General features: G+C 43.4%; 1 protein-coding gene across 1 annotated transcript in view; it reads left to right on the top strand.

Annotated features, from left to right (window-relative positions):
- The window catches only part of DOCK11 (dedicator of cytokinesis 11), a 187,270-nt gene that overhangs the window by 39,241 nt on the left and 130,650 nt on the right, over positions 1-17,379 (top strand). The window contains 5 exon segments of the mRNA XM_081808354.1: positions 10,702-10,818; positions 10,903-10,992; positions 11,622-11,704; positions 12,939-13,008; positions 13,626-13,721. Coding sequence (XP_081664480.1) covers positions 10,702-10,818; positions 10,903-10,992; positions 11,622-11,704; positions 12,939-13,008; positions 13,626-13,721 — 456 coding nt within the window.

Raw genomic sequence — 17,379 nt, 5'->3', positions numbered from 1 at the left:
ATCAGGGATATCCAAATCAAAACCACATTGAGATACCACGTTACACCAGTTAGAATGGCAAAAATGGACAGGGAACGAAACAACAATGTTGGAGAGGTTGTGGAGAAAGGGGAACCCTCTTACACTGTTGGTGGGAATGCAAGTTGGTACAGCCACTTTGGAAAATAGTGTGGAGTTTCCTCAAAAATTTAAAAATAGAGCTACCCTATGACCCAGCAATTGCACTGCTGGGTATTTACCCCAAAGACACAGATGTAGTGAAAAGAAGGGCCATATGCACCCCAATGTTCATAGCAGCAATGTCCGCAATAGCCAAACTGTGGACAGAGCCGAGATGCCCTTCAACAGATGAATGGATAAAGAAGATGTGGTCCATATATATAATGGAATATTACTCAGCCATCAGAAAGGATGAATACCCAACTTTTACATCAACATGGATGGGACTGGAGGAGATTATGCTAAGTGAAATAAGTCAAGCAGAGAAAGTCAATTATCATATGGTTTCACTCTTGTGGAACGTAAGGAATAGCATGATTCTTACTCTCTTGAAGTCAAACATGCCAACTCCTTTCTCCGAAGTAAAAGACCCGAGGTGCTAATTCCTACTCATTGATGGCAAATGCTAAATTGGAAGCAATAGCTCAGAAATGCAAAACTCCTTATCCAATTACATTGCTAGCTCTCCAAGCCAGTCATGCTCAGCATCATCAGGGCAATGAGAAGGCAAGATCTCACTTTGGTAACAATGATAGCGTAGTTTGAGTAAGCTTTGGCAAATCCTAAAATGCACAGTCTGTCCGAGGAAGCGAAATGTAGTGGGGGAATGTTTTGTTTTTGTTAAGTTTGGTGCACAGAGGTTTATGTGTGTCATGGTTAAGACTGGTTCTGGGGGCCCCTGGGTGACTCAGTCGGTGAAGTGTCTGCCTCGGGCTCAGGTCATGATCCCAGGGTCCTGGGATCGAGCCCCACATGGGCTCCCTGCTAAGCGGGGACGCTGCTTCTCCCTCCCCCTCTGCATCTCCCCCTGCTTGTGTGCTCTCTTTCTCTCAAATAAGTAAATAAATAAAATCTTAAGAAAAAAAAAGAAGACTTTTTCTGGGCTCCATTGGATAATAGGTTTGTATCCTGTTTCATTAATGTGTGACACTGGACCTGCCTGAACCCCAATTTCCTCATCTGTAAAATGGGCATAATAAAAGACCCTCCCTTGCAGGGTTTTGGAAAGAATCCAATGAGATAACAAGATATAAAAGGCTAGACTTGGTATATGGTCATGCTCAGTGTTAAGTGGTAGAGAACGTACAAGGCACAGTTCCCCCCGCCCCAGGTGTTTATGATCTTGCTGAGGAGACAAATACGCAAAGCACCCACAAAGCAGTTGTGTGCTATATGTGAGTAAATGCCACCAGTGGTTGGTAAAGACCGTCAGAGCTGTAGGCGAGAGAGGCTGGAGGTTGGGCTGTCGGAGGAATCACATGAGCCAAGGTGTGGATTAGGAATAAGCATGACGCGATGGTCTCATGAAAAGTAAAACAGTTTTCCCTTCGCTGCTTGCTTTAAGAAAGGTTGATGTCTTGAATGCAATTTGTATGTGGGTTTTTTTGTGCCAAGATTTGCCCTGAAAAACAATCTTTATGAAAATATGTTCATGTCTGTTTTGCCAAGTTGGGTTGTACTAACTGGGAAGATGGCCATCCTTCCCCCAGCATCGTGGTCAGATTCTATTAATTCAAAGCTTCTTCGGTCCTTGGGAGTTCCTTTTGGGAAAGAGGGGAAGAAATGAACCTGTGAAAGGTAATCATGGGATTTGGAAAAGAGAAGGTCATAAAAAAGTCAAATACTCTTTATTCGAGCCTTATGAACACATTTATTATCTATGGGGTTCTTTTGTTCGGTGCCTTGTGGGGCCCTCTCAAAATCCCTAGTCTACAATGGTGGCGCATCTGTCACTTCTCTTCATCCTCATGTGCCACTGTTGACAGTTACCTACTCTCTGATCTTACAGTTTATCAACAAAAGTCGAAGACAAGATGAAATGGTCAGAGACCGCATATACCCATACAGGGAAATTTTTCTGATTGACACGAACGTGAATGTACAGGCTTGCGCACTTGAGTGTGCAAAAAACACTTGCACAGTCACTTTGTTGGAAGATGTGGCTGTCGGAGGGTGTGACGGATGCAGGGATGCCAGGTGGGGTTGCAGCTACAATAGCGTCTGGGATCCACTTGAATGTCTTGGGTCTATCTACCTCCCCCATTAAACGGTGAACTTGTCAAGGGCAGGGTCTGGTTCTCTTTCATTTCTGCATTACCAGGTGCTGGCACGGGGCCTCGCCCTCGGCAGGGACTCGAGAGGGGTGCCGCAGAGCAAACTCACTTTGTTTTTGGCGTTGCTGGAAGTTGCACACCCCCGGGGGCCATTTTGAGTGCCAGGTGGTATTTTAAGATACTCTCCGTGGAGCCCGCACTCCACACTCCGCTACACCTGTCTGAAACCAAAGGGGAGCTGCGGGTCTTGGAGAGCGGGTCTGGAGACATGCCGGAGGGAGGGAGATGGGAGGAACACTAGGAAGGAGAGACTCACTGCGTGTGACCCCCTCTCTTGGAGTATGTTACTTCTTTCCTAAGATTGTTGTTGTTTTCAACAATATGGCCTGATGCCATTGAAACAGTAGTCCGATAATAATGTGGGGGAAACGGGCTTCTGACTTTCGGGCTAAGTCATTCTATTTCCTCAACCAGTCATTGCCATGCTCCCTCTTGCACTGAAACTTACCCTGCAGTGAGGGGTGGTCGTGGTGGTAGAGGTGTTTGAATTAGCCCTTGCTCTGCTGCCAAGCTTGCCGCCTGCTTTGTGGTCTCCCTCCCCGTGCGCTACCGGAGGGACTCTGTGAAGCCGGGGTTCACTTTAGACTTGCAGAAGAGACATTCTTAGAATTCTTTTCTTTTTCTTCTTTTTTTAACGATTTTATTTCTTTGACAGAGCACAAGCAGAGGGGGAGAGAGGGAGAAGCAGGCTCCCCGTGGAGCAGGGAGCCCGATGCGGGACTCGATCCCAGGACCCCGGGATCATGACCTGGGCAGAAGGCAGCTGCTTAACCGACTGAGCCACCCAGGCGCCCCGAGACATTCTTAGAATTCTTAAGGAGAACTAGTTTCTAAAGTAAAACATTTACCAGTAAACTAATGACCTTTGATGTAATATCTAAGCAGAAGAAAGCCAGGCTGATTTCAGAGAAATATCATGTGATCATTATTGCTTTTTAAGTACAGTCGAAATTACCTGGTTAAGTTCCTTTTTTTTTTTTTTTAAAGAATTTTATTTATTTATTTGACAGAGAGAGACACAGCGAGAGAGGGAACACAGGCAGGGGGAGTGGGAGAGGGAGAAGCAGGCTTCCTGCCTAGCAGGGAGCCTGATGTGGGACTCGACCCCAGGACCCTGAGATCATGACCTGAGCCGAAGGCAGACGCTTAACGACTGAGCCACCCAGGCGCCCCTACCTGGTTAAGTTTCTAATGATAATATAAATAGGCTTGCCAGTAATGTGAGCTTTTTTTTTTTAAGATTTTATTTATTTATTTGACAGAGAGAGACACGGCGAGAGAGGGAACACAAGCAGGGGGAATGGGAGAGGGAGAAGCAGGCTTCCCGTGGAGCAGGGAGCCCGATGCGGGACTTGATCCCAGGACCCTGGGATCATGACCTGAGCCGAAGGCAGACGCTTAACGACTGAGCCACCAGGCGCCCCGTAATGTGAGCTTTTAAATACACGAGTGGTTGTGTTTACAGAGAACAAACTGGTGGTTGCCGGAGGGGAGGCGGGGGGAGGGGGCGGGGATGGGTGAAACAGGTGAAGGAGATTAAGAAGTACACACTTCCAGTTACGGAATAAATAAGTCTTGGCGATCAAAGGTGCAGCATAGGGAATATAGTCCATGATATTGTAGTAACATTGTGTGGTGACAGATGGTGACTCTTGAGTCATGTATAGAATTGTTGAATCACTGTGTTGTACACCTGAAACTAATAGAACGTTGTATGTTAATTACACTTCAATTATAAAAATATATATGTGCTTGGATGGTTGAAAATATACATGTGCATACATATTTACATATTTTAGGATTACAAGCATGGTTTTATAATTATCCATATACAGCTAAAATGATGGAAGATCAGTCCTCTTGTATAGCAGATGTGAAGGAACCACCACAAAATCATAAAATCACTGCTGTCAGTGATTTCCAGTTAGGATCCACCGTTTCCTCTCTTTGGACCAAGTAGACTGTAACCGTATCTGTGCTGATGAATTTCCTTTTTCAATCTCTGCCCTTTCTCTGTGTTAGAAATCAAAGAGCCGTCTCTTTTCTTCCCTCATTTCTTCCCTCTCCATTTCTTTTTTTTTTTCTAAAGATTTTATTTATTTATTTGAGAGAGAGAATGAGATAGAGAGCACGAGGGGGGGGAGGGTCAGAGGGAGAAGCAGACTCCCTGCCAAGCAGGGAGCCCGATGCGGGACTCGATCCCGGGACTCCAGGATCATGACCTGAGCCGAAGGCAGTCGCTTAACCAACTGAGCCACCCAGGCGCCCTCCCTCTCCATTTCTTCACAGTTCTAGGGTTTATAGCGTGCGAGTCTATTTATATTCGGTTCTAAGTAAGCCTGGAAGTGCCCTGTGTCCCAAACCCATAGTACAAAGATTGATATTTTAAATTTTGTTTTATTGGCGGGGCACCTGACTGGCTTAGTTGGTGGAGCATGCGACTCTTAATCTTGGGGTTGTGAGTTCGAGCCCCACGTTGTGGGTAGAGTTTACTTTAAAAAAACACACACAGAAAAAAATACATTTATTTCATTAGAGATTAGAAAAATACTGATTTATTTTCCTTTATGGGGGGGTGATATACAGCTTACTGTTTCAATTAATATATTTCAATGAAGAAGAGATTTGATTGGAAGAAAAATACGAAGTATATGAGAGCGCAGAAGGTATGCCAAAGTCTTGAAGATTGTACGTGAATAAGTTGAGTTTGGAAAACACTGCTAAAAAGAGAATCAGGAGTTGGGATACCTGGATTTGAACCCTGGTTCTACTACTAGATGTGGACAGCTGAGCTTCATCAAGCCTCTGAGCCTGTTTCTTCATGTAGGAAGTTGAAATGATGGCGTTTTCCTTGCCTATTTGGCAGGTTGTGGTAAGACACAGGTAGAATGTATATTGAAAGTGTTTTCTGAAGACCGCAAAGTGATCTTCAAGTGAAACAATAAAATAAAAAATTAATAATGTTACTAGCAAGTTACTTCAAGAGAGCTTCTGAATCCGTGAGCAAGAATGTTCAAAGACAAACCGTTTGGGGCTTTTTTTTTTTTTTTTTCCTTTATGGTAAAAACTGAGTAGGTTCCAAATTTAGGTTGACGGTTTTCCTGTCACTACTTACGAGGAGAAGGCAGAAACATATGCTTGCTTCTCTCCAGATTGTAGAAGAGCTTTTGCCTTTTACTGAATGCTGCTACAGAACCGTACAGAGGTACCCAGCGGGACCTAACTATTCTTTGAATGTTTATAAAGTACCGTTTGTTATCACACAGTTTTCTTGAGTTAGGAAAAAGCACCTTCTCTGGCCAGTCAGGGCACAAAGTGGCAGGAAGGAAAAATTGTGAACCTGGGAGAGAGACCCTTTTTGTGTGTGAGGGAAGCTTTATTAAGGGAAACGCTGTGAGTCTCGTAATCCAGGGGTAAAGCTGAATAGCAAAGTTAGACAAGGGATATGTTCTAGACCACAGGGCAAAGCCACCATGAAATTGTGGTAATTCTAAGCATCAAAGGTTTTCCTTGTCTCTGATGCCCAGAGAGTTGCTACTGAATTCTACTGGAAGAGAAACTTAGGGTGTGGTTGTTTAGGGGCTGATTCCTAATGTAGCCTCTCTCCTCCACATCCAGTTTGAACTGTGCTTTTAAGCCCCGTGAGGCCCGGGATTGGAGGTGGCTGGGTGGGGGGAGGGTGAGTCCTTCCTCTTTTTCTTCTGAAGCAGATGAAGCCTGATTCACAGGCCTAGATCTGCCATTAGGGTAAGTTTTGTGGGACTCGGAACAGCCACCCCAAATTTTTCTACAATCGAGCTACCCCTGACAAAGGAAGTAGGAGTGAAGACCCAGAGCACCTAGTTTATTTTTTTTTAAAGATGTTTATTTATTTATTTGACAGAGAGAGAGAGAGAGAGTGAGCACGCACAAGCAGGGGGAGCAGTAGGTGGAGGGAGAGGAAGAAGCAGACTCAGGGAGCCTGATGTGGGCTCGATCCCAGGACCCTGAGATCATGACCTGAGCCAAAGGCAGAAGCTTCACTGACTGAGCCACCCAGGCGCCCCCAGAATGCTTAGTTTAGTCAGCTTTAAATGAAAAGTGAAACCTTGTTTTCTAGAACATGAATATAGGGCCTTCAAAACAGAGAGAGCTGAGGGTTTGTTTTTTAGAAGGCCTATTTTCTACTGTATGTTTAAACAAGTGATTCATTTGGACATATGCTTTTTCCAGATTAATTTGACAACTACATTAGGAAGCTGAAGGAAGATTTTTTTTTTCTTTTTCAAAGTTACTTGGAGCAGGTAGTTCTGAAATTATTGTACAGAGAGATTAACAGATGCTAATTCAACAGGTTAAACATTGAAATTTGAGGACTGTTTTTGCAATCTGTATTGAGAGGATAGTTGGCACCAAAAGCAAGACTTGGAAATTATTTTCAGTACCTAAGGCTTGCCTTCTTAGATGGGGCTTTATTCACTTCTCTGAGCAATTGATCAGAGACTCAGAATGTTAGACAGGAAGAGGCAGTCAGTTTCCTTGCACTTGGCTCCATGAAAACGTGGTAGATATAGGACAAGGCGCCCAAATTTTACTATCAGAAAACCTCTGAGTTCCCCAAATAGGAATTGTTTCTTCTGTTTCAACTCATTTTGCATTAGTATTCACAGACATGTCTGTGAATGATGGGGATGATCAGCTGGATTTGATCTTATGGGTCTACAATTTCAAATTTAAGACTTGAAATGAAGTATATCTTCTTAGGATCTCCTCCCCCCCGCTGCAAGGTTTATTGAGGTATAATTGAAGAATGAAAATTGTACATATTTGAAGTGTACACTGTGATAATTTAATATATGTATACATTGTGAAATGGCTATCACAGTCAAGTTAATGAATACATTTATCACCTCACATGCTTTATTTTTTTGATGAGAATGCTTAAGCTCTATTGTCTTAGTAAATTTCAAGTACACAACACAGAATTAGTAACTACAGTCACCGTGTTGTGCATTAGATCTCCGGAACTTACTCATCTTATAACTGAAGTTTGTACCTTTTGACCAATCTCTCTGCATTTCCCTCATCTCCCAGCCCAGCAAGCACCACTCTACTTTTTTTAGATTTCACGTATAAATGATACCATACAGTATTTTTTTTTTTTTTTTGTCAGAAGAGTACATGAAAACCCAGGTACTCATCACCCGTCTTCAGCTTCAACAATTATCAAGTCTTTGTCCTCCTTTCTGGCCCTACCCCAATGGGAGGTTTTTTATTTTTTGTTTTTTTTAATTGAAGTATAGTTGACATACAACATATTAGTTTCAGGTGTACAACATAGTGTTTTGACATTTATATACATTAGGAAATGCTCACCATGGTTAAGTGTAGTTACCATCTGTTATGAAACAAAGTTATTACAATAGCATTGACTCTATTCCCTGTGCTGTAATTTTCATGCCCTTGAGTTCTTTTATAACTGGAAGTCTGTACCTCTTATTCCCCTTCACCTATTTTACCCATCCCCCCTCCTTCCTCCCCTCTGGCAACCACAGTTTGTTCTCTGTATTTATGAGTTTGTTTTTGTTTTGTTATTTATTTATTTTAAAATTTTATTTATTTGTCAGAGAGAGAGAGACAAGCAGGGGGAGTGGCAGGCAGAGGGGGAAGCAGGCTCCCCACCGAGCAGGGAGCCCGATGTGGGTCTCGATCCCAGGACCCTGGGATCATGACCCCAACTGAAGGCAGGCGCTCAACCGACTGAGCCACCCAGGCGTCCCTGTTTTTGTTTTTTAGATTGCACATGTAAGTGAAATCATATAGTATTTGCCTTTCTGACTTATTTCACTTAGTATCATATACCCTAGGTGCATCCATGTTGTGGCAAGTGGCAAGATTTCATTCTTTTTTTAATGGCTGAGTAACATTCCTGTGTGTGTGTGTGTGTGTGTGTGTGTGATAGAGAGAGACAGATCTTTATCCATGATACCTTGTGGTTTTTGTCTTTCTCTGTCTGGCTTATTTCACTTTAATGCCCTCCAGGTTCATCCATGTTGTTGCAAATGGCAGGATGTCCTTCTTTCTGATGGCTGAATAGTATTTCAATAAATGTACAGACCACATTTTCTTTATCCATTCATCTGTTGAGAGACACTTAATTTTTTTTTTCTATATCTTGGCTCTTGTGAATAACATTGCTATTAACATGGGAGTGCAGATATCTCTTTGAGGGACTGATTTTGTTTTCTTTGGCTATATACCCAGAAGTGGGATTGCTGGATCATATGGTAGTTCCATTTTTAATTTCATGAGGAACTTCCGTACTGTTTTTTTAGGGTCTTTTAGATTTGTTGAATACTGATGTTTATTAGAGTAGTTTAATCTTTCTAAGTAATCTTAGAGAGGAAACTCTGAGATGCTCTTCAGATATGGAACTGGGATCTGGCTGTGACTTAATTGTGAACCAGGTATAAAAACTGTTCTCGTTTATAGCAGCATTATCTACAATAGCCAAATTATGGAAGCAGGCCAAGTGTCCATCGACAGATGAATGGATAAAGAAGATGGGGTCTGTGTACACAATGGAATATTACTCAGCCATCAAAAAGAACGAAAGCTTGCCATTTGCAACCATATGGACGGAGCTAGAGAGTATTATGCTAAGTGAAATAAGTCAGTCAGAGAAAGACAAATACCATATGATTTCACTCACATGTGGAATTTAAGAAACAAAACAATCGAGCCAAGGGGTAAAAAAGAGAGAGACACACAAACCAAGACATAGACTCTTAACTCTAGAGAACACACGGAGGGGAGGTGGGTGGGGGAGTGGGGGGAAAAAGGGGATGGGGATTAGGAGGGCATCACTTATGATGAGTACCAGGTGTTGTATGGAAGTGTTGAACACCTGAAGCTAATATTACACTGTATGTTACCTAACTGGAATTTGAATAAAAACTTAAAAAAAGCTGTTCCCAAAGGATTGTGTGGATACGCTCTACTGGAGACTGCCTCAGGTACTGTGTACGCAAATGTAATTCTGATTCCATTATGATACTAAGTTTCAGTGTATCTTTTATTTAAGTTTTCTTTATGTTGTTTTTTTAATAAAAATTTTAAGTAATTTTAATTTGATTTAGTAAAACACTGTTATTAGGAAGCATTAATATACACCCACCTTGGTCTGGAATAGTGTGTTGGAACATAGCTCTGGTTGAATCTGAATATCTCAGAGTTTATCCAACAATTAATGATTGGATGCCCACCACGTGCCAAGTGCTGTTGTAGGTGCTGGAGTTGTAACAGTGAACAAATAAAGGGAAATCTCCGCCCTCAGGTAGGAAGAGAGGTAAAGTAGGTGTTATATCACATGGTGATAAGTTCAGTGAAGAAAAAAGTGAAAGGAAGGTAGGTGGTGGGATCCTCTTCCAAGTTCAGTGTCTTGCATATTCGTAGCTTTGGGTATTTCTGAGGGGGAGAAAACGATACATGAGGTGGAAAGAACTGAACCTTTGTAGTCACAGACCTAGGTTTGAATTCTAGCTCCGAAGGCAGACAAGTTACTTAGTGTTGAGTTGAGTGCAGAGTTTCCTCATCTGTCAAATGGTGACAAAGATTAAGCCTATTTCTATTCATTCATTCATTCATTCATTCTCGCTCTACGGACTGAGCCAGCCAGGCGCCCCAGATCAAGCCTATTTCCGAGGGTGGTTATGAGTATTAAGTGAGAAAATCTAGAGAAAGCACTTGCCACAGTGTCTAGCATACAGAAAGGGCTTGGTAAATGCCCACTCTTGTTACTCTTATTAATAAATCATATCCTGGATTTCTCAGACGCCGACCTTGCTCCTTGTAACCTTAGCCTCAGGCTGGGGCCCTACGCTCAGTGGCCAGGTCACCCGGCAGTCTGTTCGGGATCCCCTGACTTCGTCACCTAGGACCCCACCCTTTCATGCCCTGCCCAGTGGATCGAGCACCTCCAGCACCCACGTTTGCCCAGGCTCTGCCTGCACCAGGCACACGAATGTCGATACTTCCTCATCTTCAGTTACCCAGTGAACAGAGCCAATTCTCTAAAAATCAACTGACAGGGTTCCAAATAGACCACTTTTTGTTTTACCTTACATTTTTGGAAGGCACGTGGAAAAGCAGGGTACAGGGCTAACTCTCTAGAACTCTTGGCTTTAGCGGACAGATCTGTGTGTGTGTTTGTATGTGTTTGGCATCTGCGCTTCTAGTTATGGAGGATGTTTCTCTTGTGAAAGTGTCCCAAGTGCTCACTGCCGTCAACAGTCCTTTCTTTAGTGAAATAAGGTGTCTTTCGCACATGGACAGGAATTTATATCTTATGACTTTGACCGTATTAACTTTGTATTTGTCTCTTATTAAGGAAAAGACCAAAATTGTTGAGCCCTTGGACTATGAGAATGTTATCACCCAAAGGAAAACCCAGATTTACAGCGACCCCCTCAGAGACCTGCTTATGTTTCCAATGGAAGATATCTCTGTGAGTTCACAAGCACTGCTTTAAAGGAAAACATTCACACTTTCCAGGCTAGTTCTTACGGCAAGAATGTTCCCTGTCTTCTAGATCTCGGTGATAAGTCGTCAGCGCAGAACAGTGCAGTCCACTGTACCAGAAGATGCTGAGAAGAGGGCCCAAAGTTTGTTTGTCAAAGAGGTAAGACCCTCAAAGGCAACAGTGGAACATTATTATATTCAAAAAAATATTCTTCCTTTAGTGTAGACAGGAAATAAAATGACTGTAACTTAGCGGACCTCCGTGACAAGTCTAGATGATGTGGTAGAGAGGAGACAGCTTAACTACTGTGACAAATAGCATGGGTTCTTAGTTTCTCTCTTTGGGATTTGACTACTCTCTGAACTTGGAGTTAGAGTGTTCCAAAGTGTGTCTGAATTGGGATTTTTTGTTGCCAGTTAGTTTAGGGAGACCATGTTAATCCCCAATGGATGATCCCAGTACCAACATTTTCCAAATGATTTTTAAAAGTCTGTCAGCTTCCTTTACCAGACTTTAAAAAACTGGATATACGTGGGCGCCTGGGTGGCTCAGTTGGTTAAGCGACTGCCTTCGGCTCAGGTCATGATCCTGGAGTCCCGGGATCGAGTCCCGCATCGGGCTCCCTGCTCAGCAGGGAGTCTGCTTCTCCCTCTGACCCTCCCCTCTCTCATGCTCTCTCTATCTCATTCTCTCTCTCAAATAAATAAAAAAAAAATCTTTAAAAAGAAAAACTGGATATACGTATACTTGTGTGATATTTCAAATTAAAGATTCCTATTTTCTTTCAGTGTATTAAAACCTATAGCACAGATTGGCATGTGGTAAACTACAAGTATGAAGACTTCTCTGGAGACTTTCGAATGTTGCCATGGTAAGTGTAGAATTCAAGGGAAACCTTTGAGAGGAGAGTTACTCAACGTTTTACCTTTTTCTTACCACTTATAAAGCTTCTCAGTGATAATTTATGATAAAACAAGGCCTTAGGCAGCTGGCTTGTTTGGTAAATGTATTTTGGACAATTGAATATGTTTTCACTTTGCGCATTGAAATTCTTTCGAAAATGTAGGAGTTCGCTTTTTGGTTTTGATGCATCTATATTGACCATAAAATCTTTTAGTTCTGGATAATATAGTGAGCACTTTCCAGTGGTGTCAATGAAAATGCTAGAAGGGGGGCACCTGGGTGGCTCAGGTGATTAAGCGTCTGACTTCAGCTCACGTCATGATCTCGGGGTCTTGGGATTGAGCCCTGCATCGGGCTCCCTGCTCGACGGGGAGTCTGCTTATCCCTCTGCCCCTTCCCCTGCTCATGTTCTCTCTCTCTCTCTCTCAAATAAATAAAATCTTTAAAAAGAAAATGCTAGAAGGCACTCAGTTCAATTCGATGACCCCAGACATCCCTTGACAAAAGCACATCTCTTTCAGTTGAGTTGACAGACTGCCACGAGCACACTGGTCCAGGAGCCAGTTCAAATCTTATTTGTTGAGGTTCCAGTCTTATTTCTGCCACTTACTGGCTGGATGACCTTGGGCCAGTCACTCAATCTCTCTGAGCTTCCCTGTTATCCCTTTCCCCATCTATAGTCCTACTAACCTCATAGGCTATCATCTGGGAAATGTTTTCGAGAAATAAGACATTGTGTAGCCTCTTGTAGTTTTCAAAGCACTTCCCTAGAAGAGAAAAGAGTCCTAAAGACATCCTTTAAACTTGAATCCCAAGATGGCTGACCAATCCAAGCTTATACAGCAGACGAATGGAAGAGCCAGAATTACACTGTGTTGCTTTTCCTTCTGAGGAAAGACAAGCTTCTGCCTCCTCTAACAACTCTGGCCCGCATTCTCTGGCAGTTCTGCCCTCCCTGACTGACTTAGTATTTGCGCTTAGTTACAGCTTTGCCGCAGGCTGCACATGTGGGAGTCCTTATATAAAAGGTACTGTAAGTTTACTCAGAGGGGCAACCCTGAGTTTGGAAAGGAGAAAAGAATTTATCCCCCTCGTGTTTGGCGTTTATCTCGGTTGTAAAAAAGTCTACTCATCTTGCTTTTATTTATTTATTTTTGTGTGTGTTCTCTTCAGTATCTGAGATAATTCTCTTGCGTTTTCAGCAAATCTCTGCGACCAGAAAAGATTCCCAGTCACGTATTTGAGATTGACGAGGACTGTGAGAAAGACGAGGTAAAAGTGGGGGGCCACGGTGCTGGTGTCCTCACGGTCGCTTCTGCTGCCAGAGATTTCCTTGAGAAAAAGATGAGGGACAGAATGGTTTTCGAGTGATCGGTGGCCGGCTTTCAAGCCAATGCGTGTTTTTTAAGAATCTTAAAAAAATTGTTGCATTTCCAAATGGAGTTTAGGAAAAATCAAGTGAAATGGGCTGTGATTTGTATATAAACATGTTTTCCCACCTGTGGAAGACACCTGTGGGGCTGGTTTTCCCCGTGCTGGGCATGTGGCAATGGTGAGTCATCTGGAACCCCCTGCATCATGGATCCCTCTTGGGACAGATGGCCTGGATGTCTGTGACATTTTGAGGTGCAGTTTGACGGTTTACTTAATGCAGAAGACTCTCCCAGAAGACAGCCCGTAAGAGTCAGTAAATACTGAGTACCTGCTGTGTGCATGGCACAGAGCCTTTCTTTCCCTAGTGAACAATTTCAAGTTTCATCAGGCATCTTTGTGGGGGCGGTGGGGGACTTAATGCTTTAATTAGAAAATGGGGCAGGGCCTAGTTCGTGTCCCCCAAAAGTTTGATTAGATGGCTGGCTGTTTCACTGATGCTTTTTGCCCTATTTCAGGATTCCTCTTCACTGTGTTCTCAGAAGGGTGGCGTCATAAAACAAGGCTGGTTGCATAAAGCAAATGTAAATAGTACCATCACGGTCACCATGAAGGTAAGAAGTAGTTATTATGTTATTTCGGATATTGTCGTGAGTAACGTGCGTGGAAAAAATATTGCTTTAAAAAAATGTTTACAGGGCGCCTGGGTGGCTCAGTCGGTTGGGCGTCTGCCTTCGGCTCAGGTCACGGTCCCGGGGTCCTGGGGTCGAGCCCTGCATCGGGCTCCCTGCTCAGTGGGGAGTCTGCTTCTCCCTCTCCCTCTGCCCCTTCCTCTGCTTGTGCTCTCTCTCCCTCAAATAAATAAAAAAATTTTTAAAAAAGTTTACAGTGAGCCCTAGCAAAAAAAAAAAAAGAAAATCATTACTGAGAGGATTCTCACAGCTGTATAGAATTTAAAAACTCTGCAACCTCAGGATAATTGAGAAGTGTAACTTTTTAAAGAAACGTAATTATTCTGAATCAGGAAGTTTAAAAAGGAGGCTGTCATTCAACTGTACTTCAATTAAAAATAAAAAAACTTCAGGAAGGAGGCTGTCAGTTAAATGAAGGTAATGACATTGAAACAAAAGGGCATCACAGGTTCCTATTCCTATGTGGAGATGAATGTAATGAATAGAAGGATAAGGTAGTCCATTTATTTAGCAACTATTAATTAGGTGCGTATTCCGTGCTGGGCACTGAGGGGAAATCTATGAATGTCTAAGATGAGGTCCCTGGCCTCCAGTGGTCTCCAGATGAGATAAGAAACATACCAGATTTACTACCGTACAAAGCTGTATAGCCTTAGCGCTGTCTGAGAATTACTGAGTTTTGTAGTTGGGGCAGAATAGTGAGTTTGTCTACGGGGTTTGTAGGAGATAAAGGTAGAAACAGAGAGAGAGGGGAAATGGCGCAGCGTCTCTAATGCCTGGGGCATGAAGTTGACTTTTGTTTCAGAGGCTGTGAAGAGCCGTCAAAATCCAAAGGTAAAACTAACAAGCTACTTCAAGATTCTGAGCAGAAAAACAGAGTATGCTCTCATATCAAATATAACTGTTCTTGCAGATACCCAATATAAGATCATGTGGTTTGCTGAGGATGATTCACACTTCCATTAAGTATTGAAGGTCATTCTATCTTTCACATAGTCTGCAAGCAGAAACTACGGGTGTCTATCAAGAGAAGGCTCCAATTTTATCTTAATTTAATATTTTGCCTGCTGCTTTCCATTGAGTGGCTATGTCCGGTTCTCACTTTCATTTCCAAGTCCTGAGAACAATCAGTCCAAGTCGTAGGGGGCTTCCTGCGTGTCTCCTGCACTTAACCATGGGCTTTAGCCCGCGGTGATGAATCCATTTGTTGAAGACTTTGTATGTGCCAGGCACCATACTGGCTGTTTTGTATTCTGTATGTCATTTAATCCTTGTGCAGCCCTAGGATAGAGGGTAGAGGGGTCCTATTTTTATTCTTAGTTTAAGACGTGGGAAATGAGGCACAAAGAAATTAATGGTTAACTCAAGGTCACACGGCCCCAAATTCAGACATGAATTTCTTCACCAGCCCACTGTCAATGCCGACTAGCTGAGTGAGTGAGACTCAAGGCTTTATTATAATATATTTCCTATCAGAATTATCAGGTTCAGCCAGGCGCCTGGGTGGCTCAGTCGGTTCAGCGTCTGCCTTCAGCTTAGGTCATGATCCCAGGGTCCCGGGATTGAGTCCGCCGTAGGGCTCTCTGCTCAGTAGGGAGTCTGCTTCTCCCTCTGCCTCTGCCCCTCCCTCTGCCCTTCCCCCTCCCCCTGCTTGTGCTCGGTCTGTCTCTCACATAAATAAATACATAAAATCTTAGGGAAAAAAATTCTCAGGTTCAGAAATGCAGGTGTGAAGACTGTAATTCTGTGCAGATTGCCAGAAAATGGTTCTGTGGGTTTTGACTCCACTCCCAGCATACTCAAAATATTAGTGTTTTCTCCATACTTAGGCTGTAGCCCAACATGAATATAATGTATGGAAATCTGGATTCAGAGAAACAAGACATTGGGGAATTAATACCTTTACAAAAACAATTCACCACGGGATTCTTTTCAGTAGTAAATGACTCTAATGCTTTTAAAATAGAATTTGCTTTGCATACAACCTTTTATGAGCCCATATATTATAAATCAAAATACAGTGGCCTGTAAGAAGTACACGCTTTACATTTTCCTCCATAATTTGCGAGACACAGATTGGTTGATGCAGGGGCGCCTGGGTGGCTCAGTCGTTAAGCGTCTGCCTTCGGCTCAGGTCATGATCCCAGGGTCCTGGGATTGAGCCCCGCATCGGGCTCCCTGCTCAGCAGGAAGGCTGCCTCTCCCTCTCCCACTCCCCCTGCTTGTGTTCCCTCTCTCGCTGTGTTTCTCTCTGTCAAATAAATAAATAAAATCTTTAAAAAAAAAAAAAGATTGGTTCATGCAGTGGGCAGAATAATGGCCCCCCCAAAGATGGCCATATCCAAATCCCCAACACCTGTAAATGCTTCCTTACATGGCAAAGGGGAGTTAAGATGGCTAATCAGCACATAGGGAGAGGAGCCTGGGTTATCCAGGTGGGCTCAGTGTAATCACAAGGGTCCCTGTCAGTGGAAGGAGGGAGGCAGAAGACGAGAGTCCGGGAAGGAGGAGGGAGGACAAAAGCAGGGTCAGAGAGAGATGCTTTGTTGCCGCCTTTGAAGATGGTGGAAGGAGCCACTGGCCAGGAAATTGCAGGCAGCCTCTGGAAGCTGGAAAAGGCAAGGAAATGGCTTCTTTTCTGGAGATTCTAGAAAGGGATACAGCTCTGCTACAACCTGGATTTTCGCCCAGCGAGACCCCTGTCAGACTTGGGCTCTGTAGAACTGGGGGAGAATACATTTTGTTGTAAGCCACTGAGTTTATGGTAATTTGTTCCAGTGACAGTAGGAAAGGAATTCAGTCAAGTAGTCAAAGATTGATTGTTTAGCTTATGTGTTGTCTATCCCGAGGTTGCGAACGCCACCACTCATGGGGGCCAGGCAGGAGCCATAAATTCATGAAGCGAGTGGTGGGGTCTGAGGCAACTTGGTGACCACATGGCCCGGCTGAAGGGGACACTGCTGCCCGCCTCTAGCTAATTGTCACTCTGCTAGGCTCTTTGGGTTGTTGCCTTTCATCCCCAGCTGTTCATGTCTTGGCCACTTCTTCTTCTTTTTTTTTTAGTGAGATATAATTCAAATAGCATAAAACCACTTACTTTCTTTTTAAAACTTCTACCAAACAGTAGGCAAAGAAAGGAAAATAAGAATAAGTCGAAGTGTAGGGAATAATGTGAAATAGGCCATAATGAGATTTGGGAACTGTGCCTGGTCATGGATTTCATTTATCCCGGCTATTCTCCATTATGGACTGTGGCTCTCCATTTTGGATTTCTGGGAGCTCGATATACATCCCATATTCTTCCGGTTTTACTTCCTAAGCCAGAGCAGTGGTATTAGATTTTAGGATTAATCACAGCTGGGATGGGCAAGAGAGGGAAGAAGGTTCAGCCAGACTCAGCGAAAGGTGTCTGAGGGGTTTTGCCAAGATGTTTCTGTTTTCCTCTAAGATTGTGTTTTAACTATTCCTGAATTCAGCCTTGTGGAAGTTGGTTGAAACTCGCAGTGTTGATGATGCCATCTCTATGTAAACAGAGGGCATGTGACTGTATGGAGAAGGGCCATGGCGGGGGGGGGGGGGG

Source organism: Leptonychotes weddellii, chromosome X (genome assembly GCF_054177405.1).
Source record: "Leptonychotes weddellii isolate Sample4059 chromosome X, ASM5417740v2, whole genome shotgun sequence".
In the NCBI taxonomy this organism is placed as follows: domain Eukaryota; kingdom Metazoa; phylum Chordata; class Mammalia; order Carnivora; family Phocidae; genus Leptonychotes; species Leptonychotes weddellii.
Note: the sequence above shows the minus strand (reverse complement) of the source record. Positions and strands in the feature narration are given on the sequence as shown.